General features: G+C 54.7%; 7 protein-coding genes across 7 annotated transcripts; 4 read left to right on the top strand and 3 right to left on the bottom strand.

Moving 5' to 3' along the window:
• Positions 1-150: 150 nt before the first annotated feature.
• On the bottom strand, positions 151-2,637 carry BBK36DRAFT_1117770 (hypothetical protein; the record flags this gene model as incomplete). The annotated part of the gene is made up of 1 exon (XM_024890397.1): positions 151-2,637. The coding sequence occupies one exon, from the start codon at positions 2,635-2,637 to the stop codon at positions 151-153; it is 2,487 nt and encodes an 828-aa protein (XP_024750395.1).
• A 2,468-nt stretch (positions 2,638-5,105) lies between these two features.
• BBK36DRAFT_1117420 (hypothetical protein) lies at positions 5,106-6,130 on the top strand (the record flags this gene model as incomplete). Its single annotated transcript, XM_024890351.1, has 2 exons — positions 5,106-5,928; positions 6,042-6,130. 2 exons carry the CDS (start codon positions 5,106-5,108, stop codon positions 6,128-6,130), a joined length of 912 nt encoding a protein of 303 aa, XP_024750394.1.
• A 368-nt stretch (positions 6,131-6,498) lies between these two features.
• Positions 6,499-7,716, bottom strand: BBK36DRAFT_1199456 (hypothetical protein; the record flags this gene model as incomplete). Its single annotated transcript, XM_024897093.1, has 2 exons — positions 6,499-7,305; positions 7,456-7,716. The coding sequence occupies 2 exons, from the start codon at positions 7,714-7,716 to the stop codon at positions 6,499-6,501; spliced, it is 1,068 nt and encodes a 355-aa protein (XP_024750393.1).
• A 396-nt stretch (positions 7,717-8,112) lies between these two features.
• BBK36DRAFT_1135258 (hypothetical protein) lies at positions 8,113-9,627 on the bottom strand (the record flags this gene model as incomplete). The annotated part of the gene is made up of 4 exons (XM_024892576.1): positions 8,113-8,174; positions 8,206-8,769; positions 9,005-9,503; positions 9,558-9,627. Coding segments are annotated over 3 exons (1,125 nt in total), but the record flags the coding sequence as incomplete, so codon positions are not given.
• Positions 9,628-11,024: 1,397 nt separating this feature from the next.
• BBK36DRAFT_1117507 (GINS complex, Psf1 component) lies at positions 11,025-11,795 on the top strand (the record flags this gene model as incomplete). Its single annotated transcript, XM_024890358.1, has 3 exons — positions 11,025-11,051; positions 11,105-11,637; positions 11,702-11,795. The coding sequence occupies 3 exons, from the start codon at positions 11,025-11,027 to the stop codon at positions 11,793-11,795; spliced, it is 654 nt and encodes a 217-aa protein (XP_024750391.1).
• A 1,128-nt stretch (positions 11,796-12,923) lies between these two features.
• BBK36DRAFT_1117028 (sulfate permease) lies at positions 12,924-16,429 on the top strand (the record flags this gene model as incomplete). Its single annotated transcript, XM_024890306.1, has 5 exons — positions 12,924-13,155; positions 13,215-13,937; positions 13,991-14,133; positions 14,196-14,742; positions 14,802-16,429. 5 exons carry the CDS (start codon positions 12,924-12,926, stop codon positions 16,427-16,429), a joined length of 3,273 nt encoding a protein of 1,090 aa, XP_024750390.1.
• A 675-nt stretch (positions 16,430-17,104) lies between these two features.
• BBK36DRAFT_1117757 (hypothetical protein) lies at positions 17,105-18,277 on the top strand (the record flags this gene model as incomplete). The annotated part of the gene is made up of 1 exon (XM_024890393.1): positions 17,105-18,277. The coding sequence occupies one exon, from the start codon at positions 17,105-17,107 to the stop codon at positions 18,275-18,277; it is 1,173 nt and encodes a 390-aa protein (XP_024750389.1).
• Between the last annotated feature and the right edge of the window lie 4,934 nt (positions 18,278-23,211).

Here is a 23,211-nt window from a genome sequence, read left to right as displayed (position 1 = left end):
CTTCGTACCCAATCAGCAACAAGTCTAAAGAAGAAAGGGGAAAGAAAATCCAAGAATCAGCCACCACGCCCAATGCTCGAAAAGTCATCCAGTAAAAATAGATAAGATAAAAAGCAGAAAGATCATTGTAGAACAAGCCCCTCAAGGCCATCATGCATCAGGATCCGATTCGGGAACTGTCAATTCTTCCTCCTCCGGAGGAGGAACCTCGACGGGAACGTCCACCTCCTTGACAGGATGGAGGAGCATGGGGGGAAGGCACATGCGGCCCTCGCCCCCAGCCATGGCTGATACTCCAGAGCCAGCTCGGCTCTTGTCCTGCGTCTTCTCGAACTCCTCTCCGCCGTCATTGTTCACCTTCAGACCCAGCCAGCGTCTGTACAGGTTGGGACCGAACCCGGAATTGTAGAACCATGTCAGGCCCTTGAGGTTGTGTTCCCGCTCGCCGTAGAGACTCGTCCTCGCTCCGCCAGTCGTCCCGTCGCGGCCGCCATTGAACGTCTGAGCCATGTAGTCAACCGGCCAGCTGCGGTCCACGTATACCGGATGTGGCGCGTAGACGGCCTTGTATCCGTGCTGAAGAGCAACTGTGGCGGGCCACATCTCGGGAAAGGCAAACTGCTTCTTGTGCGCCGTCATCCTGTGCATGGTCATGAGAAGGCGCCTTGACATCCGAGACGTGGTGATGATGCTGGCTCGCCGAGGAGGATAGGGGAGAGAGCGGTTGTAGCCTGTAATGTCGTCCTTCAGGCCCCATGTGGTGCCCTCAGGGTCGAAGATGGGGTTCAGAGTGATCAAGTCCGCCTCCTCGCCAACGCCCCATTGGTAGTGGTCAGAATCGTACGAAGATGGCGGTCTGGGGTCCTTTTCGGCCTCGAACCAGTCGTTATTATCGGCAGGGCGGATAGGACCCCAGACGGTCTTGATCTTCTTCTTGGCGGCCGCCTCCGGAGGTTGGCCGTCGAGGCCGGGCACGTTCTTCCATACATTGTCAGCCCCAGGAGTACCCATTTCGCTCTGCACTCGTGCCATCTGCGAAAAGTCTTCCCACGTGCCGTGAACATGGGGAAAGTAGTATCGTGCGTTCCGTTCCCACAGCCCCTTTCGCGGCTGAGCCCTGGACCAGTTCTCGAGCTTGGAGAGCAGGTCGTAGTAGTGTCCGGTGTAGCGAATGTCCATTTCCCACTGCCAAAAGTAGTCGTATTCGGGGTGCAGGTATGCAAAGTGCTGCATGGCCATGGTGAGTCCACGGTAAACTCCATGCACCGGGAGCTCTGGGCCACGGCTGAACAAGTCGTATATGCCTTGGTACAGCGAGAGCATTTGCGTTTCGGTCCAAAGGGTGACCAGCCCCTGGAACTCTTTCGGAATCGCGTCTCGAATCCGCTGCTCGTAAATGTCATGGTCGGCCCAGACAGGATGCTTTGCATCATTCTTTACTTGCACCAGCAGGTGAACGTCGTATCGGCCCCCGGAAGCCAGCGAAAGCTCAGAGATCATCGATCGAAGGTTTGCAAAATCATCTTCGCGGAACACATACTCATCCCAGCATCTGATCACAACGGCGGTTCGTGATTGCTTGGCCATCTCTTTACCCGACGCGGAATCAGCCGCAGCCGCTGTCTTGTCGTTGTCTTTCGATTGAGAGTCTCGCGATTGGACTTTTGCCGCCTTCAAGCTCCCGACGTAGAAGCCCTGGGGAGATGGCGTTTTCGCCGGCAACTCCTTGTATCGACCAACGTTGGCCTGGAAGCAGCGTCGCTGAACATCCGCCCAGTCAATCTCGCGATAATCCACTCGAGAGCCAGAGCCCCAAACAGATTCTGCGCCTTCTTTCTCGCCGTTTTCACCCGTGCCCAGGCCACCAGTGCGGATGGAATACCCAAACCCATATGGGCCAAACTTGCCGTATCTCTCAAAGCAGACGTCTTCGGGCAGACTGAGGACTTCATAAGAGCCGGTGACGTGGAGCGGGAATCCGCTTGGTCGGCCATTGTAGTATCGAAGGGGAGGTGGACGGATCTTGCCTGCAGCATCAAGGAAGCACTCTTTGATGCCAGAGTCATTGGTCCGCCCATGGTAGTCGTCCCAAGAGTGGCTGACAGGAAAAGCCTTTTCGCGATCCTCAACCTTGCTTTCCGAAGCACCGTGAGCAGGTGATGCAGGGCTTGATGGTGTGGACTCGCCGGACTTGGGATACTCGGGCTTGTTCTCCTCCAGGGGAACCAAGGTGCGTATGCCGCCATAGTATCTCTCGAGGAAAGGGAACTTCTCCCACAGCGGAGGAGGCGCCGGTCGACTGTTCACCTGGCCATTGGCGACCTTCCAGTTTTCCACTTGACTTGCCCGTACCAGACTGATAATCATAAGAATAATCAGCCCAACCACCACAAAGACGACGTAGCGAATGATTCTTGGCGGTAATCTGTATGGATAGAAACTGGCCGATCGCTGAGGAGTCGGTCTCTGATTCCTCTTGGGGACAAGCAAGGGCCGCGCGGGATACGACTCGGAGACGTTTCTTGAGCCTTCAGAGGATGGAGCTGAGAAGGATGCCTCCGAATCGCCATCGGAGGAAGAGTAGTAGCCATCGTTGGAGGAGCGCTCTTTCGTGGCCGAGTTCGGGTTGTGGTACATTGGCAGCCGCGTGTCGCGGGACCGCCGCACCGGGTTTGAGAGCCGCATCGAGGTTCGATGTCTGTGTCGCCGAGCACGCACGGTACGTGTTAGCGATATGGTGATGGAATGAAGCGTTCTCAGCCTTGTCTCATACCAGTGAGTGTTTGTCTTGTTTCGCGCAAAGTACTGATGTAAAGCAGCCGCACTCCGGCTCGTGCAGCGACGAGCAGTGGCGCCGTCTGTATGTGTCAATGCAGTAAACAAGCAAATCGGCTATTCTTGAGGCATCATCATTCGTTAGATTCCCGGGTAGACGAATGCATGGGGGTATTCGCGCCAGCTTCAAGATAAGAAGAAAAGCAACAAAAGTCGTCGTGGCCCTTGTCAGTTGTTGAGCTGATTGAGCTTGGCAGCGGCGAATGGCATGGCGGATGTTGGGTTGCTGGGCAACGAGTTCAATAAGCGCCCAAGCCTTACCTAAGCGGAGCTGTGAGAAGGCATCTGATCTCGTTTCAACCTTACAATCTCTCTCTCTGTACGGTAAGGTAATCATGGGCAGTTCTGGTTCGAATATGGATTCTGGGCCTTCATCCAGTAGTTCAAGACGTCGTCGAACCTTGATCACCTTGCTGGGCCTCAATGTTCAATCCAGCCACAACCACCTCAAACAATTGCCTTCTCTGCTTGACTCGGAGCCTCCAGCCGTGGGGACAAGGCAGTGCTACCCTGGATAGATCGTGCATGAAACCGTTGATCCATCTCGATACGCAGCGTGCGGGTTCGGAGTCTGCCGCCCAGTGCGCCCAGCCAACTCGTATCATGGCTCAGACTCCCTGGGAGAATTACTCGGAGACCGGACTTTATAAGAATGAAATAGTCACAAGCTCTAACCTCGATAGCGCGGCTTATTGCAGCCGCCATCATCCCCAGTCGAGGGTCTTGAAATAGATACTATCATCGAAGAATATGCCCACATTCCGCAGCTTCACGACGGTCCAGGCCCCTCTATCTTATACCTTAATTACAGCTCAGATTTTGTGAAGCCCGGAACACCGTCCCTCGTCACATTTAGCGGAGTCGACGAGATAGCGAGCTCAACTGAACAGCTGTATTCTATCGGTGAGCAGCCAGCCTCCTCCCCCCCTTCCCTTACATGCAACATACATGAATCCCTTATCCCGCGCAGCCAATGAGCCCTTGTGAGTTTGCAATCGCCCGTTTCCGCATCCAGTAACATGATCCAAAGCAGGAAAACGTACGCATGACCCGAGAGAAAGAAACACCTTTTTGCTCCCAAGGGCTCATCGGGATCGGCCTTTTCGGTATGTTAAACTGCGGAGTCGTGCGCCACTTGGCTCTCTGTCGGTAGTTAGCCTGTGACTTGTAAGATCTTAAGAAGTTTACTCGTACGTTTTTTTTTTCTTCAACGGCAAAACGGTTCTTGTCTCTTTTGTTACCTTCAACGCCCACAATTTGAGAGAAGCCGGAGGCCGGAGGGCGGAACTGGGACCGTTGTTGTGTCACTGGGTGGATTCTGCTAGGTAGCGAGATGCGGAAAACCGGGGTTGATCTGCTCTGGCTCCTCCGCCTCCTGGAGCCAGTGATGGAAAGCTTGAAGCGTATCGCGATCTCTTAGTCAGTGATGGCAACATGAAGCCATCGACTTCCTCGGCTCATCGCTTGCGAAAATGCAATACGACCCTTAGTAAGGCCAGAAGGTAAAAGAAGAAGTTGCCCGATTAGTGTTGCCCCAGTTTAGTTGTAGTACCTGTACATACTGGTAGCAGCGGATGGAAGCTTGAACTGCCATCGTCCTCCAAAACCGACATCAGCCCAACGTCATAAGGCTCATTACAGTCATCCTCCTCGTGATCTGCCGGGATCAGCAACGAGAGTCAAGTTCCCCTTGCCTCGTGGAACGTGATATGATGCAGATGGCCCTCGCCAATTCTCAGCCACCGCCTAAACAAACTGGAGCCTCTTCTTCAATGGCCTTTAGCCGTTTGGTCCATTGGCTTTAAACCCAGTCCTCATCCCTCCCCCCATATCTGCGGGAACCCTAAACGTGCAACAAAGCCCTCCTCACCCAACCTGCCGGGAACAAAGCCCCCCCCCCCCCCCCCCCCCCCCCCCCCCCCCCCCCCCCCCCCCCCCATTGAATGCATCTCGACAAGAATAAACCCTAGACTATCAGCCGCCACAACATATCTAGAGGGGTGGCCCGCCGACCGCCGGACGTCTCTTCAACCCCCTGACCTGACCTGACCTGACCGGAATCCCAGAGTTGAGACCTTCCCTGCATCTGTCCTTCATTCGGGCCATATAAGTCGTCCGCAACTCCTCACTCCTCGCATGGTTGCTTGAGACGCCTCCTCGAGCTTAAAACTCAGTTCTGCATGGCACAAGCTGGCTGATACTAGTACTTTAAACTTCTGTGGCTACTCTACCTTACCTACTTATTTTTCTCCTGAATAACTTTTGTCGTCATGTCCATGTCAATTGCTCCAACCGAGACAATAACGTCCTTGTCTCTGATCCCTGACCGCAACGACGAACCGCCCGAGGAGCATCTCTCAGAGGTAGATCTGCTCAAGGCTTCCTGCATCGTCCGCCAACAACCCATCTCAGTCACATTAGACGGCACCGCCGTGTTCGCCGTCTCCCTGGGCGTGGTGCTCGCCATCCACTTCCTGGACTCCTATCTGGCCGAGGCCGTCGTGAGCCTCATCCCCATCGCCCTGCTCATCCACAATGACTACTGCAACTTCCTCAGCCTCGGGCCAGGCGGCACGCCGTCCACCATCCAGGGCTATCTCCGCATAACCTGGCTCCGCATGCTCTCCCTCCGAGACCCCTTCACAGCCCCGTTGCCCGATCCAAACCGCGAACCCAAGGCCGGCGTCCTGAGCGCACAGCAGCTGCCCTACCGCGCCGGCCCACGCCCTGCCGTCGCCGGCATCGCTCCCCAGCGCCAGCTCGACCAGCACGGCTCCCGACAGTGCTACATCGCCCTGCGCCGCGCCATGGAGCGCCTCAGCGCAAAGTACCCGTCCAAGTTCGGCACCGAGCGCTCGTGCCTGGAAAAGCACGGCCTGGCTCTCTTTGCGCGGCACCCGCTGCAGACCACATGCCAGGGCGAGATCTGCCACGTCCACGACTCTGACCACTCCATGCACATGTGCCTCCACCCGGACGACATCAAGGAGATTCTGCAGAAGGGCTGGGGCCAGAGGCATCCGCTGGCGTGGAAGGGGCGCTTCATCCAGATGCCCGTCTCTCAGGATTTTGTCATGATCTATGCGCCTAGAAGTGAGTCCTTTCTCTCTGTTGAACCTGTCGTATCTTGATGCTCTTCTTCGAATGATGCTTCGTCCTCAAGCTGTTGAATTCTGTATGAGATGTGCTCACAGTATATACCGCAGATGACATGGAGCTGGAAATTGTCGGCAAAATCATCAACGCCGCCATCTGGTACACCCTCGCCGAAGAGTTTGACATCAACACGAAATGAACAGCAAAGGAAAAGAGACAACAGACCTGTCTGCTACCTCTCCTCAACGACCCAACGTGTCTCGGAATACATATCATGACCCCCAAGGTGTTTTTACAGCGTATGGCGTTTGTTTTTAGTCTGTTATGGCATATGTAGCATGAAACCTTTTAGTAGCCACGGATTGGAACCATGGGAGCGGGCACGTATCTGAGGCAGGTAGGCAAACCGTCAAATAACGGGTGAAAATCAAAACCTAGGTTTATAGGGGTATCAGTCAGTACTACTTCGTGAGTAGCCACCAGGATGCAATTTACAAACAATAAGATTCGAAAGAAAAATCGAGGAAAGATCAGAAATGCAACCTTTTCCCGCTGGTTCCCTTTCCCTTAATCCGAGTCCTCAGGGGCTTCGTTCTGCGACTTCTTAAACTTCTCGCCAGTAGCCAGTGCCGCGTGAACCGTGTTGCCGCCAAAACTTCGTCCATGCATGAGCTGGATGCAGGCAGCGGCAGCCTCGGCGGTCTTGAACCTGACGGCTACCACGCCTTCGGGCTCCAGATCGTACAGGACCACGCTGGTGACGACACCGAGCTTGGAGCACTCGTCTCTGATGTCTTCCTTAATCTCCAGCAGAGCAGCGGGGTCTTCCTCCAGCTCCTGCAGCGTGAACATGTGCCGCAGGATAACTGTCCTGTCCCGCTTCGAGTTGGATGGCACCGGCGCCACGTATGGCTCATCGTCGCTCCAGTCAGCAAGCTTAGCAGCAAGCTTCTGTGTCTTCTTGATGATTTTCTGTCGATCTTTTTCGTTTCGCTGTCGTTTCTGGCCGTTTCCATTGCTCGCTTCAGCGGTACTCTCCTGGTCGTACTGTGTCTTCTTGTAGCTTGAATCGGCAGCCTGAACTCGAATCCTTCCCTCCGTCGCCCCGTTGGGCAAGAATCTGAATTCGGTGTCGTCTAGCAGCATGATGGCCATCTCGACGCTCTGGGGCTTGAAGAAGACAATGAGAGCATCGCCCTTGAAGTTGCCTTCGGCGTCTGTGTACATCTTGATGCGCGGCTTCCCGCTGTCAATTTCCTCGGCAATGACGCCAGCCTTGCGAGAGAATAGTTCGTGGACCTCGTCGACCGTGGCGTCGGCGGGGAGTCCAGTCACGTAGACGGCAGTGTTCTGCTTGGGTTGCGGCGGAGGTTTCTGCTTCTTGCTGGGACGGGCAGGCTTGGAAGATTCGGATCTCTATTGAGCATGCAGTTAGTATACCTGTGGTGGCAGCAGCTGGCTGGTGGTGCGTCCTGGCACTGCGAACAGGCACAGAGCATTCATGCTGTGGTCGTGCCAACTTACCTCGTCTCCATTCTCCTCGTCATGCTTTCGCTTCTGGTGGAGCGCATCGTTCTCCGCAGGAGTTCTGCTGTAGTCGCTGACGTCGTTTAAGTCGTCCTCCAGCGGCTCTTCTTCCGTGGGCACCCATTTCTTCAGCTCGGCATCGAATTCGAACTCGGTTCCATCGTCATGCACTGCGATGAACTTGTTGTCGAGCTTGGAGAAGGAGATGCGTTCGTCGGCGTCGAATTCGCGCACGTCGGTCGGAAACGGCACGTCCATCGTGTCTACCTGTTGCTGAGAAGAGGCGAGTGGTGACAAGTGCAGAAACTCTAACGGAGCATGATGTCAACAAGAGTGAGTTGTTCTGGGGAAAAAGAAGCCGGACCTTGAATGAAATGCAGATGCTACATAAAGGTACTGCTCGCTGGAGACTGGGGTGCCACCAGCAGCTGCCAACGGCTTAGCGCGCTGCAACCTCGTCAACAGCCCCACTGCTAGCAGTCTTCACCAGCTGTACCTGCATGTACTTGTACCAAAGTGCAGCCTCACCGGCCGGTGACATTCATCTCAGGTTTGCTTCACTCTTGGAAAACAAACATGCAATGGCGATTGCTGTTGTTCGTATAGATTTAGTTGGACAAGACCATGGCTCAGTTATTGTGCATTGTTCCACCCATATGCTAAAAGAAGCTACCAAAAGATATGTATTGGTAAAAAGAGAAGAGAAGAAAGACTTTGGGATCATAAAGCCATAACAACCATCAGTTGGCAGGCCATCATTGCCTGCTGTCCTTGACCGTCTTCTTGACGCCATCAATAAAGGCCTTGACAGCATATCCACCACCCATGGGAATTCCAGGCTGTAGGTATCCGTCCTTCTCAACCTTGACCTGAAGTGCATCGGCGATGCTGGGCAGGCCTCCATCTCGAAGGGCCATCGTCAACGTTCCCAAGGCCTGGTGGAACTGAGGACTTCGAAGCACCTTCTTCAACAGGGCTTGCTTCTTCTCCAACGTCAAGGATTCGTTGGCTGCCTTGATCTGGTCGGCGGTCGGATCTGCCCTGCCATCGAGCTCAGCTGTGCCACTGGCGAGCACAATGACTGCGGGAGGTAGGAAGCTGAGAAGCGAGTCCACCTGTTCGGCCGACAGGGTGTCAACCATGGGCACCGTAATGGATGTCGGTAGGAGGTGGCTCAGATGGGGATACGCGATATCTGCCTGCTGCTGCTGCTGCTGCTGTTGCTGATCTCCAGCCAGGCCAGGCTGGCCTCTCAGCGAATCGAGAAAGTTTCTTACTGCAGCTGCGGCATCAGGGTTTGAGGACGAAGCTCTAGAAAGGTAATTAGCTTCGTCATCTCTCATTTTCTTTCTATCACGTGGCAGAAATCATGATATCACTTGGCGTAGCTCTGTTCAAAGGTACACGGAAGTTTCTCAGTACATTAGATTGGCTTTCATTCGATGCCAAAGTATGTTCTCAACTCTCAGAGACCAATGACAGGAACCAGACAACCTTGCGCGAACCGGTTCATGATCATGCCATGTAGAAATTGGGGGTTACCTACGCTCTCGCTCCATCGGCTCCGCCTTCTCTCGGTGCCTCGCCCTCCTCTCTTATGTCGCCTCCCGTCGCATCGGGGCCAGCTCCGCCGCTGCCTCCAGCATGGTGATCCCCGTGGCCGTGGCCCTCGACGTCCTCCATCGTCTCGTCATCATCGTCTTGGCGATCGTTGTTGTTTCGAACAGCGGCGAGTTCCCGCGTTACGTTAACCTCTTCACCCTGAAGGAGTCTGTGGACAATGTCGCCGATCTTGCGATCCCGAGGGCTGAAGTAGCTCGGATCACCGTTACGTCCCTGAGGCTTGGACTGCAACCAGAACAGGTGGCGCTGGGAGGAAGAGGCGAATTTCAGGACGAATATGCGGCCGTTGGTCTTTGCTGTTGGCTGGGGGGATGTCTTGTAGTCGTACGGGAGAAAGCTGCCGTCTGTGGGAACCATGACGAGGTCGAGTTCGGGCTCATCCAACGGCTGGTCCCGTCGTCGCCAGCAGAAATGCACCAGGTCTATCCGTGTTAATCGCCTTGCTCAATCGTAGACTGGTATCTCGCGTTACTGACCATCTTCGGAGTATAGGTAGATGTAGCCAGGGTCAGGCAGCGGTGTGACCTTGTATGGCTTCGACGATGTCTGTCAAGGGCCATGTCAGCCAAGTGGGATGGGGTTCATCTTGCGGCTGCGTTTCTTACGTCGACGTCACACTGGCCGGCCTTGAAGGTGATTATAGGTTCAATCGGCATTGTGGAGGACCCGTTCGAGCCGTGACGGTGCCTAATGAGTTAGAGTTATGGAGGAGATTCGCAAGGCGTTGAGCTGCGGCTTGTTTGGATTGAACTCTCTCTCAGTGCTTGTGCCGACTTGGTGGCGGGCGACATCGTACTGCGTAGGCTGCAGGAGCTCTTACGTCGAGCTTGGAGCAACAGTGGGGCCCGGGCCGATGTTTATCCTGTATCGATAAACCAGCAATTTTTGTTGATCAATAAATAAGCTTCCTACCACAGCCAACTTTTTTTCTTCCTCATTTTTCGTTCCAAACGAAGAACCCATGCGGTTGACCCAAAATGCAGGAATCAAGTCATTGATATCCTCGTTGCTGTTGCACGAAGCTTGGTCAATATTGCCCTGCGGCATATGGCACTGATCTTGACCGATCGCCAGTCGCACACATGCTAACACTGGAACCGAAACGTTCAGTGTCAATAGAGCAGGTAAGACCTCAGAATATTTCCTTCAAACCGCACATCACATCACTTCACTCCTGGGACATTATGATGAAAACAATTGGTCCGTGTTTCGGAGGCGGCCTCAAGACCCGCCGCAAGACGACACAACAAGCACATTGTGCAACACTGAACTCCTCGCCATGACTTTCTTTTCTTGGAATCTCATCATCATGCGCGCCTCAGCAACATTGCTAACAATCGTGCTGCTTAGTTTACTGAATGAGGTATCTCCTCATATTTCATCAACTTATGTCGGAAGTCTGGCTGTGAAAGAATGCTTTTGGTCGACATTTAGGCCTTTCTTTCTGATCCGATCAAAGGTAGGGCAGCTGTATAGAAAATCCATATAGAATAGTATGTCCAATAATACCACATGCTTTCATTCTCTCATTCTCGCCTCTGAGAGTTGCGCTATTGTGATGCAAAGGCTTCAGTATTGCTTGCCGCGTGAAATAAAGTCAACTTATACACGAGGTGCTGTCAGAACCTTGCTACGGTCATGTTATGGAGGGCGTTTCTCGTGTGTCAAAGCTCTGGCGTTTAATAACACCTGCGATTGGGGTTGGTGGGGTTGCCGCGTGCTCTCGATTTCTTCTAGCGGCTGCCAAACGGCAGTTGAACCTCCTTTGAAATTCCACCTAAGACACTGACACACACCTACATGTAACAGTTAGTAAAACAACAAAGCAGTAGAGGATTCTCCATCACACATTCACAGCACACAGTAGATGCTGGACGTTATCTTATTCCAAAGTAGGATTGCAGCTTCTTTGAGCACCACAAACGAGCTGGGCACTCGAGGAAATGTATGGGGACTTGGGCATCAAACTGGTAAGATTCATCCGTTATCTGGCTTTCCACAACGCGTCTCACCGTGACCACAGGTGCAACACGCCAAAAGGACTCAGAACCTTGCGCATCTGCCTCCTTACCAGACTGAGCTTGTGCGTGCAGTAACCAGAGAAGTCAGAGATCTGAACAAGGATGTCGATGATCTCCTGGAGCCTTTCCAGGGCTCGTTCGACCCGTCACAGGACCAGGCGATCGCATACACACTGCTCGTGAATCACATCTCAATGCGCAGAAACAAGCGATGCCTTTTGGCATATCACAGAACCCGCACCGACAAGCTAGAAGAGCTCGTCTGGAATGGCGTCGATGTCGTTGACCTGTCGGGCCAGCAGGTGCGAGACGCCAGTGCATCCAGAGGCAGTGCTGGGGTAGCGAGCGGCGACGGAGCCACGAGCAGTCTCAGCCCGCAGGAAGAGGATTACGTGCGTCAATACGGAGATTTACTGGCGGCGTATAAGGGGCAGTGGACGGATATCGATCTGACGGGCAGCCTGGAGCCGCCGAGAGATCTCTTCATTGATGTCCGCGTTCTCAAAGACGCGGGGGAGATTCAGACGGAATATGGGTGAGTACTTTCTTATATGATGCTGATTGAGGAGAAAGCGTCGAGGCTCATCAACGGGTTACAGGGCAATCACTTTGACAAAGAACAGCCAATTCTACGTCCGACAGGGAGACGTGGAGAGGCTAATTGCACAAGGATATCTGCAAAAGCTCAGTTGAGGTTCATCCGCAACCATGATGCATATCGCATGAGACGTCCTCTCTGGGGAGCGGCGTCAAAGTATGACACAGCAACACATCTTGGGAGTTCCGCTTCATCACTTTGAGGGGCCTCGGACGACAACGGCCCAAGGAGCTCAGCGCGCATTCGGCCTGGGATTGACCATGGGGAACAGTTGCAGTTACAGCATGATGGCTTGCCGGGCTTGTCACGATCATTACGAAGTTACGTTCAAGCCGTTCTTGAGGCGGTCGGTGAGGGATGCGGGGTGTTTGAGGGCCATTGGATTCGGGTTAATACATTACATCATGCTTGGAGTTTCTATATATATTCTCATTGTCTTTCGTCTTTCATCTCACGGGAACACCATGCATGGCAGGTAGACTAAGGCATGAATATTGATTGATCGTCTGGAACCTCTCCAGTAGTGAGGCTGCAAAGTCTGAGCATGATGCATAGGAATTGCTGGTTGAATTCCGCCCGCTAATGCAGCCTATGAGGCTAAAGCCGGGAGGATTGAGCGGCGGCCATTCACAAGCCGAGCAAATCGATCGCATTGCATTGACCTGCCAATTGCTCCGTATCTGCATCGGAACCGCCATCGAGCCTGCTGGAAGACGGTGGACCCTTCGGCCACGCATATCTGGGCTGCTTCTGTCCGGTGATGCAACTTAGCGATACGATGCTGTAAGAGCAATTGCAAAGCGTGAAAAACCGACCAAGTTGAAGATACGGCACATCTCGCCTGCGATAAGGTCTAGAAAAGGTCCAGAGCTCAATTTGCTGGGACCCGGCGTCGGCGCCACCGCCCCGGAAATTCCTCGATTCAGCAAGGCCGCCGCGAGTCCGCAAAGTTTCCCTGATAGCCGTTATCTCGCGATGATGCTCGATCTCCTGCAGCGCAGCGTCTCTCCCTCTTCTCCTGCATCTTCATGATAGTTCCGCCCATTCTTTTCCCCCTCCAGCTCCCGCCTCTGCTGCATCTCTTACTAGTCCCGACCGCCAGTCGCTTTGCATCGCTATATTAATATATCCGAAACCGTCTCCAGCACCCTCATGTCGACTCGCGATTGATACCCATCGCCGATTAGCTCGTCGGCAGAGCTCCACCATCGGATGCTCCAAGCATGTCATCCTCAGTCTTAGGATTCTCCCCGTGGCGGAAGAGAGCTTCCAGCCTCACCTCGCAGACGGACCAATCGCATCATGATCGCACAGATGCAGCGAGCCACGCTGAGAGCTCGATGCTCGAGGCCGGAAATGCCCAACACCAGCAGCTGTCCTCCTCCGTCGGATCTGCGCAAGGTTACAGGGAACCCATTCGCTCTTTCATTCATGCCTCACTACGAGATCAATTGGGTAAGGCAGTGTGTCGCGCTCATCGGACCAGACGCCAAGTGGTGCTGACAAGCGAATAGCCCCGGTAGACAGCGCGCAGAATGCGAGGAGTGTTCGCGAAGACACCGCCGAGCTGGCGCGATACCTCCTCTCCGATGGCCCAGCTCAGCGTCGCCCGAGCTTTCTCCAAAGAAGCAGACCGTCCCTTAATGAAGTCTTCGGGCCAGAGTTTGGAGATGCCGATTCCATCGAGGGGAGCATTCGGCGTTCATCGGGCACTATACCCGAAGTCACTGAACCGCCGTCGCCAGAAGATAGGGAACAGGGTGATCAGGCAGCCGGGGAAGATGGACCTTCTGCGCTCGCAAACCTACTCAAGAACTCATCTCCCCCGTCCTCGGTATCTGAACAAACAAAGATCCCGCCACCTCGGTTTGAGAACCTCGAAGCTGGACAATCTCAGTCCTCGCACATTGATGAGATACAACAGCGCCCAGAGACAAGCGAAACGGAGGCTTCAGAGTACACCCCTCTTCTCGACAGACCGGACCTTGGATCGGGGACCAGTAGCAGTATTGACATTGAAGGACAAAAGACGTCGGCTAGGAAAAGATGGCTACAGGGAGTCACCGAACAAGGCCGGAACGTAGAGCGTCGCCTCGTCCACTTGGCCAAAGTGGCGTCCCGTCCGGGTAGCTGGAATCGAAAGGCCATTTGGCAGACTGCCGTGGTGGAGCCTGTTTCTTGCCTTCCAGCCGTCGCCGTGGGCTTGCTCCTGAACATCTTGGATGCCTTGTCATACGGTAAGAATGTTGCGTGCGTACCATCACAGGAAAGATTTGGCTGACCAGGCTAGGCATGATCTTGTTTCCGCTCGGAACCCCTTTATTCTCTCATTTAGGATCTGCTGGTATCTCCATCTACTACGTCAGCACCATAGTGGCACAACTTGTCTTCTCCACGGGCAGCATATTCAAGGGTGCTGTGGGATCTGAGCTGGTATGTAAGCACTGTTCAGATATTGTCTAGATGTCTAGCCTCTGGTTCTAACCCTGGTTCAGATTGAGGTCGTTCCCTTCTTCCATAACATGGCAGCCACGATTCTGGATATCGTAGGTGAAGAGAACCCCGATGCGGTCATTGCCACAACCATTGTCGCCTATGCCCTGAGTTCTATGTTGACCGGTTTGGTATTCTACCTCATGGGCCGATTCAAGTTCGGGTTCATGGTCGGGTTCATCCCCAGGCACATACTGATAGGATGCATTGGAGGCGTCGGTTGGTTCCTGATCGCCACCGGTTTCGAAGTCTCGGCCCGGCTAGAAGGCAGCCTCGAGTACGACCTCGATACGCTGCAAAAGCTCATGGACACCAAAACGATACCCCTCTGGATATGTCCTCTGATCCTGGCCATTATTCTGTTCTATGGCCAGATGAAAGGCGCATCCAAATACTTCCTCCCCTTGTTCATTTTGGCCATTCCTCTGGTCTTCTACCTTTTCGTCTTCTCGCTTGATGTACTAGAGCCGAGCACTCTCCGAGATCACGGTTGGATTTTCGTTGGGCCTCCGCCAGATGAACCTTGGTGGTATTTTTACACGCTGTATCGTAAGTTCTCCCTTCTACTCCTCATCGCGTTAATTTTTCCGGCTGATAATCTCGAACAGAGTTCCATCTGGTACACTGGGGGGCTATCATCCAAGTGATCCCGGCCATGTTTGCCTTGACCTTCTTTGGCATCCTCCACGTTCCGATCAATGTCCCCGCGCTGGCACTCAATTCAGGGGAGGACAACGCCGACTTGGACAAGGAATTGAGGCTCCATGGATACTCCAACTTTGTTTCAGGATGCCTAGGCAGCATCCAAAACTACCTCGTTTATGCCAATACCGTCTTCTTCTTGCGATCCGGAGGCAACAAGCGGCTTGCCGGTTACCTGCTTGCGCTTCTCACATTCGGCGTCATGGTTATTGGCCCTAGCATCATTGGTTGGATCCCAGTGATGATGGTTGGAACGCTCATTTTCGACCTTGGCTTCGAGCTACTGCTCGAAGCAGTATGGCTTCCACGAAAGAAGCTCAGGCCTGCAGAGTACATGACCGTCATCATCATCGTCCTAGTCATGGGCATCTACGACTTTGTGGTGGGCATTGGCGTTGGCATCTTGCTGGCGTTTGTGTCGCTCACCATCCAGACGTCGAGGGTATCCGCCATTCGAGCAATCTATGATGGCGAAGTCGTGACTTCGACTGTCAGACGGAATCCGTCACAGGATAGCTACCTGCAACAGGTTGGCCGGCAAATTCACATCATGAAGCTCACCGGCTTCTTGTTCTTTGGCACCGTTGTCAGCGTGGAGGCCAAGATACGCGAGCTTCTAGACGAGCACACGTTTGCTCGGAAGCCGATCAAGTTCCTCATTCTCGACATGTGGCATGTTACTGGACTTGACTACTCCGCGGGTGAAGCCTTCAACACGATCAGCCGGTTATTGAACAATAAAGGGGTGCACCTCATTCTCAGTGGCCTGGATGCCGATAGCGAACTTGGCCGGAGTCTCAGGGCCGTGGGGCTAGGGAGCGGGGGTATTGAGGTCATGATGCTGCCGGATCTGAACTCGGCCTTGGAAAGCTGCGAGAACGAATTACTCAAGACGCTCTACGCCCAGCAGGAGCAGCTAAGCACGCCGAAGCATGCCACCGCTAATCTGGACGTGCCAACGACGTCGACGACACTGGACTCTTTCGACCCGCCGTTCAACTCTCCGCGCCGCAACCACCTCGTGGAGGCGGCCTACGACGCACTCAACAGTGTCGACATACAGCGCAGATCGAGATGGCAGAGCTTTAATGAACCTCTGCGACTGATGCTGCAGATATTCCAGGGCCTGAGCGACAAGAATGAAGATTTCTGGTTCCAGGCAGCCTCGTACTTTGCACGCAAGGACTACCCCGCCGGCACGGTCCTGTTCCGGCGTGGCGAGCCTGCGGACGGCTTCTACCTCCTCGAGCGCGGCATCATCCGAGCAGAATACGACCTCCCCCAGGGCCGGCTCTGCGAGAGCATCGTGGCGGGAACGACGCTGGGCGAGCTGCCCTTCTTTTCCGAAACCAGCCGGACGGCGACGGCGCAGGTCGAGAGAGACTGCACCGTCTGGGTGATGGACACGGAGGCGTGGAAGAGGCTTCAGCAGAAGGAGCCGGAAATTGCGAGGGAGTTTTTGAAGATTTCGTTGAAGCTGACGAGTGAGCGGATGAGCGCAATCACGTCGTACATCTTGACTACGGCTGGTTGAAAGTTGTTGGAGAAAAGGGGGGGTGGGTTGAATTGGATACCGATGGGTAGGTGGATTAATATGCATTGTCAAGACTGATGATTCAGCGTTTAGTTAAAAGGGTTCAGTACTATAGCGAAATGCACATACATAATGGATGATTATTGTAGTCTCTACCTTAAATTGCCTGTTTGCGACTAACTCTCATGCCAGTTGACATATGGATGAGGCTTGTCCTTTGGTTCCAAGTTTAGTAAGCCGAGCTGTGTCTTCATTTTGCCACAACGGCGTGCAATTTTTTAGAGTTTCAGGCACCGTACCTGTAAGACTATATGTAACTTCTCCATCTCATCTTACCAAATACATGGCTGGCTTTCCACATACATAACATACATGTTATCGGTTTGAAAAGACTCCGGGGTTTTCACCGCACGTTGTTCGGTTTAAAGCAGCGAGTTTTTCTCAGATGATTCCTCATCCGTGTGCGATATCCGCCACCGTTTCTCGGTGTTGCTCTTGAAGTGTGTAGAATGACACACACCGATTAAGCTACAACACATCACAACCAGGACAGTTTCAAACCTGTTACATCCTCCTTGACCAAATCCCAGGGGTCGGGCAACAGCTAGGCAAATCCACTCTAGGAAGATATACCAGAAGAAAGAGAAAGGGAGGAACAAACATCCAGTCACAAAAATGCCACAAAGTCTACGATCCATCCTGGGCAAATCCAACCGGGTCAGAAAACCCAGCAGGCCAACCCAGGCATCACGACAGACATCTTCCAGCAGCCCTGCAAAGGCGGCGACTTCCTCACCATCTCCCTCTCCCCGGAAGGGCAAGAAGAAGTCGACCCCGAAAGATGACCCCGACACCCAGTTCCAGGACAAGCTCTCGGACATTGGGGTTGTGGCGCGGATACTGCAGGAGGAGGAGCTCACGCTGAGAGACGTCGTCCAGGCGATGCGGTACGTCCGGAACAACATGTTCACGCCCGTCCCGCCCACGGGGTTCAAGTCCACGCGGTCCGCCGAGATCCTCAACTATCGATTGGCCGTGCCGCCGATTGTCACGCTGGGCCACTTACACGCGATCCTCACCACCTCGCCGTCCACAGTGGAGAGGGAAGTCGTCGAGCTGTCCAGGAGCGGCGTCATCCGGAAAGTGCGCGTCGAGAGGAGAGGCGGCATGGGCGAGGCGCTGATAGAGATGGCCGACTACGAGGCCATGGTGCGCAAGGCGGTTGGCGTGTCGGAGGAGACGAGGGACCGTTTTCTGGCGTTCCTGAGGGAGAACCCGACGGCGCAGACGATTCCGAGGGATGCCGTGACGCATGCGCAGACGGATGAGCTGGTCAGGGCCGGGTTTCTGACGAGCTCGCTGCGGGCCACGCCGGGGACGACGCTTCACGTCCGGCCCGAGGACCGCACGACGCTGACGTCGATCCACCACGTGTCTCGCTTTGCCTCGGGCAGCGTCTCGGCCGTCGGCGGCCAGAACGCGCTACATCTCGCCGGCGGCAGCGGAGGCGCGCCGACGCTTCTCACGGGTGGCGGCTCGTCGTCGCAGGCGGCGTCGGACGGGTCGTCGGATTTCCGCATCGCGGTGCCGGGCCACGGGCGGTATCTGAAGCTCGCGGAGGGGACGGTGGACTGGCTCCGCGAGATGGTGGACGGAACAAGATGGGGCGAGGCGCCGGAGGACTGGTTCAGGGAGCGGTTCGAGGGGGGAGGGCTGTACGGGACGCGGTGGAAGGAGTTTTGGGGCGTCGAGTGGGAGTGGGTGCTGGGGCAGGCGGTTGGGCTGGGCGTCGTCGAGGTTTTCGAGACGGGGAGCGTTGGGAGGGGAGTGAGGGGGTTGGGAGGGTGATGTATTACTGTACCTTTACGTCGGTATGCCTGTAGTGTTGGGTTCGTGGAGTTGTTGGTGGTTGGGGGGAAGCCATGTGTATATACCCGTGGGATCACGCGGGATCCCGCATTTCCGGTGAAGAATCATAAGAAATCTTGGGCAAGGTACTGAGCTACACCTGAGATCGTTTGCTGATAGCCGAGATATGGCGGCTGATGAACCTCGTAGGGCTGTCTTTGCCGAGATGTATCGATGGACATCTTGTGCAAGGCTACTCGTACATGGCGAGGCTTGAGATGTGATGGCCGGGGTGGGATCTGGAGAGTCGGTCCCATGCTCGCTGGAATGGAGTTTAAGTGAGTGATTTGCGGACAGCCCTGGATGCCGTTTATTCACCGTCATCCCTTGCAGAAGCAGATTTGGTTTACGGTGGTGAAGTCGGTAGGCCGTTGGGAGCATGAACGTGATAGTATCTCCATATCATGTGTGACTATGTAGCGGCATGACTCCGAGTTAGAATACGCAATGTCGTTTGATCCAGAGTCATGGAAACGAATGGCAGCGTTAAGCTGACCCCAAGTACAGGTACTGGATTTCCAAACCTTGAAGTCGCTCATCGAGCCGCCTTGCTGATTGCTGTGATAAAGTGATAAGCATGTACATACGCTAACAAAGAGTGGCGGTGCTTCAATATGCTAAAATGATGATCAAACGGCGGCTCTCCAACAGGCTCCACGACCAGCATGTGAGTGACAGGTGCCAAATTGCCGTCCAACCCCTGAAAGACGGGGGAGGCGAAAGTCGGATGTCAGAGGGCATCATGCCGTTGTTTGACAGTCTCACTTCCCGCTAGTAGGAGTAGCAGCAGGTCTGATACAGTAAGACGGACTGCTGAGGAATGCGCACCACTCACAAGAGTCTGATGATGGTTGCGACAGAGCATGGACCTGTAGTTTACTCCGATCTCGAACCGTCGTCTGGGACCGTAAGCTGTCGGAGTTTTCTTCTTGTCGTGTGGGCAAGCATGAACATGTTCATTTCGGGCATCGGTTCAACTGCCTACCTAAGAACAGGGTCGGAATGCGTTGTAGGCGTGGTTTTCACGTAGGATGCATCGTCAGAAGCACCACGAGGGAACAGGGCTTGTGGAGGTGGACGCCCATGAGTCGTGTCACTTTCCGCACATGTGCTGCATTGACATTATATGGAGCTCGAAGTGATTTGGGTGTCACCGAGGTTAGTAATTGTCTTGCGCTCGGTTTGAAGGATGAGCTCAATTGCCGGAGCAGGTTTGACTGTTCACCTTGAAAGCCTGGCCTCGCACATGTCATCTACAGACGCGTCAGTGGCTGTTGGTCCGCTCGAACACGCGACGAGCAGGGATTGAGACTGAGGACGTGAGAAAGCAAAAAAGAGGCCGTCGGCGGTCTTAGCGAGTAAGAGTGCGGGCGACAATCGGGAGCTGAGGTCCGCATCTCGGTGCCGCGATAGCCACTGACAACTGCTGTCCGCTGCTTTCGATCATGGCGATCTCAAAGCTGCTTTTCCATGTGCAAATGATTGAACGCCTTGGCCCCATAGACCTGTGCCTCTGCAAGCCATCGGAGTCACATTGTTGATGGAGGCATTGTGTGATGGCCTTTCCCCTTCTCGCGGTGCTAGACCAGGGGCACATATCCAGCACGGCTGGCGAATAGTCAGCTAATCGCTCTAAAGCTCCTATCCTAGGAGACCCGGGAGACGCAATAATAACAGTCGTATCCTGTGTAGCACCGGACATCAAGTCGCATTAGACGTTGCCGTGGCGGAGGCCACGCTTGAGGTCTCGTTTAACTGCAACCAGATGTCGTACAGCCAAGCAGCACCGGGGCGGACGCATGTGCTAATGCGGTCAATTGCCGGAGGACCTGCAGATGGTGCCTGCATGACTCGGGCCTGGTCGCCGGAATCACATCACATCACAGACACGAGCCTCGAGCAGCGCAGCATGTTTCACCTGGGCCCGGACACGGGCTGCGACAGGGACAATGGCTTTGGCGACTCGGGCCTCAGTCCCTTGCATCCGCTTGGATCTCGGCGAGGTTGATCGTTGCGCAAAAAGCGACGCCATCTCTCGTCAGTCGGTTGGACAGCTTGGACAGCTCCAGTCTCCCCTACCCAACGTCCTGCGCCCGTAAGCCTCAATAGAATCAAGTCGTGCTAGGACGCTGGAACGAGTACCCCCTTGACGCTAAAGAAAGTGTCTAGGGAGCTAAAGAAGGAACTTGGACCGCTTCAGCATGGTGCCGGGAACCTCCCCCTGGTTCTTGGTGCCATTCTCGGGGAATCGGGCATGGCGAGGCCAGGCTCTGAAATTGCCACTGGCAGCGTCGGTGTTGTTGACGGAAGGGGACCGATAGGAGGCCGGGGAGAACTGATAATAGTGGTGAGTTGATGGAAGAGAGAGAGAAAAGCCATTGGTGGATGGAGGGCTATGTATGGTGAGGGAGGCGGATGAATATATCATCTCGCTGGTGGAGATGAGGGGGACGAGATGATGGCACGTTGATGCCACTGATGTCTGTCGTCTTGTTCTGAAGCCAATAATTGTGTGTGTATCTAATGTTGCCTGTTCGTATTGTTGTTCTTGATCGTTCGATATCGATCCAGTGGCAATAGCAAGGGAGACTGTCGATAAGAAGCAACGTCATGTTTGAGAGACGGTGCTGGGAATAGAGAGTGGCCCGTGTGCAGATTAACGGAGAGCCTCGTGTGGAGGGCCGTCGCGACGGGCGATGGCGTTGCTCAGAGACAGGTACCTGTACTTGCTCTGGGCCTTCAGTCGTCTGCGCGTGCCGCTGTGAGCCGCCCGTATGGAGCTTTAAGTGGGATCTACAGCGGGGTAACGCGTGCTGCAGTGGGACAGCACCACGCCGTCACATGTACAGATACTTGCGTCCCGCTCGTGGTCGTGCAGCAGTGTTCGCAGCACATGCACCGCTGTGGCCGCCAGGTCCCGAGCCTGCAACGGGCTGCAGTGGCTGGCTACAGGGGGCCCTTGCACCGGCAGCAGCGCTAGAGCGCCCACGCCTTAGCGCATGGTGGCGCTCCAGCCAGGACGGCGTCCAGGGGACTTGGGGACCAATCGACGCGCTAAGCCAGGTTGCCGGCTGAAGAGGCAGCTGTCCGCCAGGATGGGATTGGCCGGACGGGCCAGATGGATCCCGCCCTCCCACATGCACCAGCTGCTTAGGCCCAGGTTCGCATCCATCCTTTGTCCCACGACAGGGAGCCGTTGAGCTGGTGTGTTTAGTTTCGCTACCTTATCACTCGACCAACCACTTTAGCTGCTCGTGTTGTTGCTGGGCAGGAAAGCCTCAGTCAGGCCGAGTCGAGAGCTGCGGCAGCAACTGCCCTGGACGCAATTTCGTGCTGTCGCCTGGCTGGAGCACGTCGGCAGTGACTTGCATCGCCGCCTGTGCGTGTACCGGTACTGGTTGGTGATGCGTATGCGCAGCTGCCGGACGTACAGCCGCTTGTGCTTGTACATGCATGTGTAGTTCTGCGTGTGCTTCCGCCGCGACGCAGCCACTTCCACTCAACTTGCAGTTCTCACCTCCAGGGCTGTCTCGTCCTGTGCTGTCGGGTCTCTTGTTGCCCTGTCCCGTCCTATCGATATCCAATTTCTCCGTCAAATGTGCCAGCGATCTGGGCCAGACAGTCTCTGGCAGCTCTCCACACTCTTCTCTTCTTCTCTGGAATCCCATTCCAATCAATCTTGCTTTTCGCACCTTCTTTGCCTGTCCCTTGCTCTCTGTCGACGGCTGCCCGCCTCCTCTGTCATACTTGAGCTTGTCGTATCGTATGCGACGTCAGCAAGCCGTTACTTGTGCACCAACCCAAGTGGCCCTTGTCTTCATCGATCTCTGGCTGCGTCTCCCCCGAAAAAAAAAGAGAGGCTTCCCTGCAATCGCCCATTCTCCGCGCCCGCTCCCGTGACTTTGCAGCTCTATGCGCATAGAGCCCTTCCGACTCGACGGACGACGATCGCACATCAATAAGCTCTCCCAACTGCTTACATTCTCTCTCTCTCTTCTCGAAATCAAGTCTCTTGTTCGTTTCCGACTTGCTGTAGCTCCGAGCGTCTGCCAACAGCCGTCCGCCTTCGACGATTGCCACCCTTGACGGTACTTAGTCGGCAGGTCCATCGGTCATCTTATTAGTATTCCCCAAAGGGAAAAAGAGGAAATCCACCGCTTTTCTGTTGGCCACCGGGCGACGACAAGAAACCCTCGCCCCGAGTCACCCTGTTCTCTTCCTTCTTCTCTCACATTCTCTTGGTGTTGATTGTTTATTTTTATCTTTTCCGCTGCGGATCTCGTGCAGTGTTTGTCGGGATATCTCAGGCCAGGTCTGGAGACCCGGTTGCTCCGCTTCGCCTTGTTCGCTACAAGTCCGCAAAGACTTCTCCAGACGTTGCTTGTGGGAAGAGAGCGGTATGGAACCCCCCCTCTCTGCATCGTGGATGCCTCTTGGCCCCCTATCCTCAGCGGCATACCCAGCTCTCCTTGTCAGGACAGACGGGCCACTCGCCGCAGACAGTCATGCTAACATGATCATATTTTGCCAGGCACCGTTGTTTCGCCTGTGATATTGAGTAATTTACTCCCCCCCCGTCGGCCGGGCTCGTCTGTCTCCATTTTGCAGCTCCCGATAGCGCAACAGTGCCTCTGCCGCTCGACATCTGGCCCAACGCATCTGCCGTACATGGACGGCTGAAGCCTTTGAGGGCACAACGCACGACGCACAAGCCACTCACGCGGAACCTGCGAGCATAATTCTTATACCCACACTGCGTTTCTTATACCGCACCGCAAGGCAGCATGGCGACCGCCCTTCCGCGCCCTCGCCCCTCGATGGGGCCATCCGACACATCTCTTCCAACGCTTTCCGTGCCAAAGAGTCGGAAAAGC

This window comes from Trichoderma citrinoviride (assembly GCF_003025115.1).
Source record: "Trichoderma citrinoviride strain TUCIM 6016 unplaced genomic scaffold BBK36scaffold_6, whole genome shotgun sequence".
Taxonomy (NCBI): domain Eukaryota; kingdom Fungi; phylum Ascomycota; class Sordariomycetes; order Hypocreales; family Hypocreaceae; genus Trichoderma; species Trichoderma citrinoviride.
Note: the sequence above shows the minus strand (reverse complement) of the source record. Positions and strands in the feature narration are given on the sequence as shown.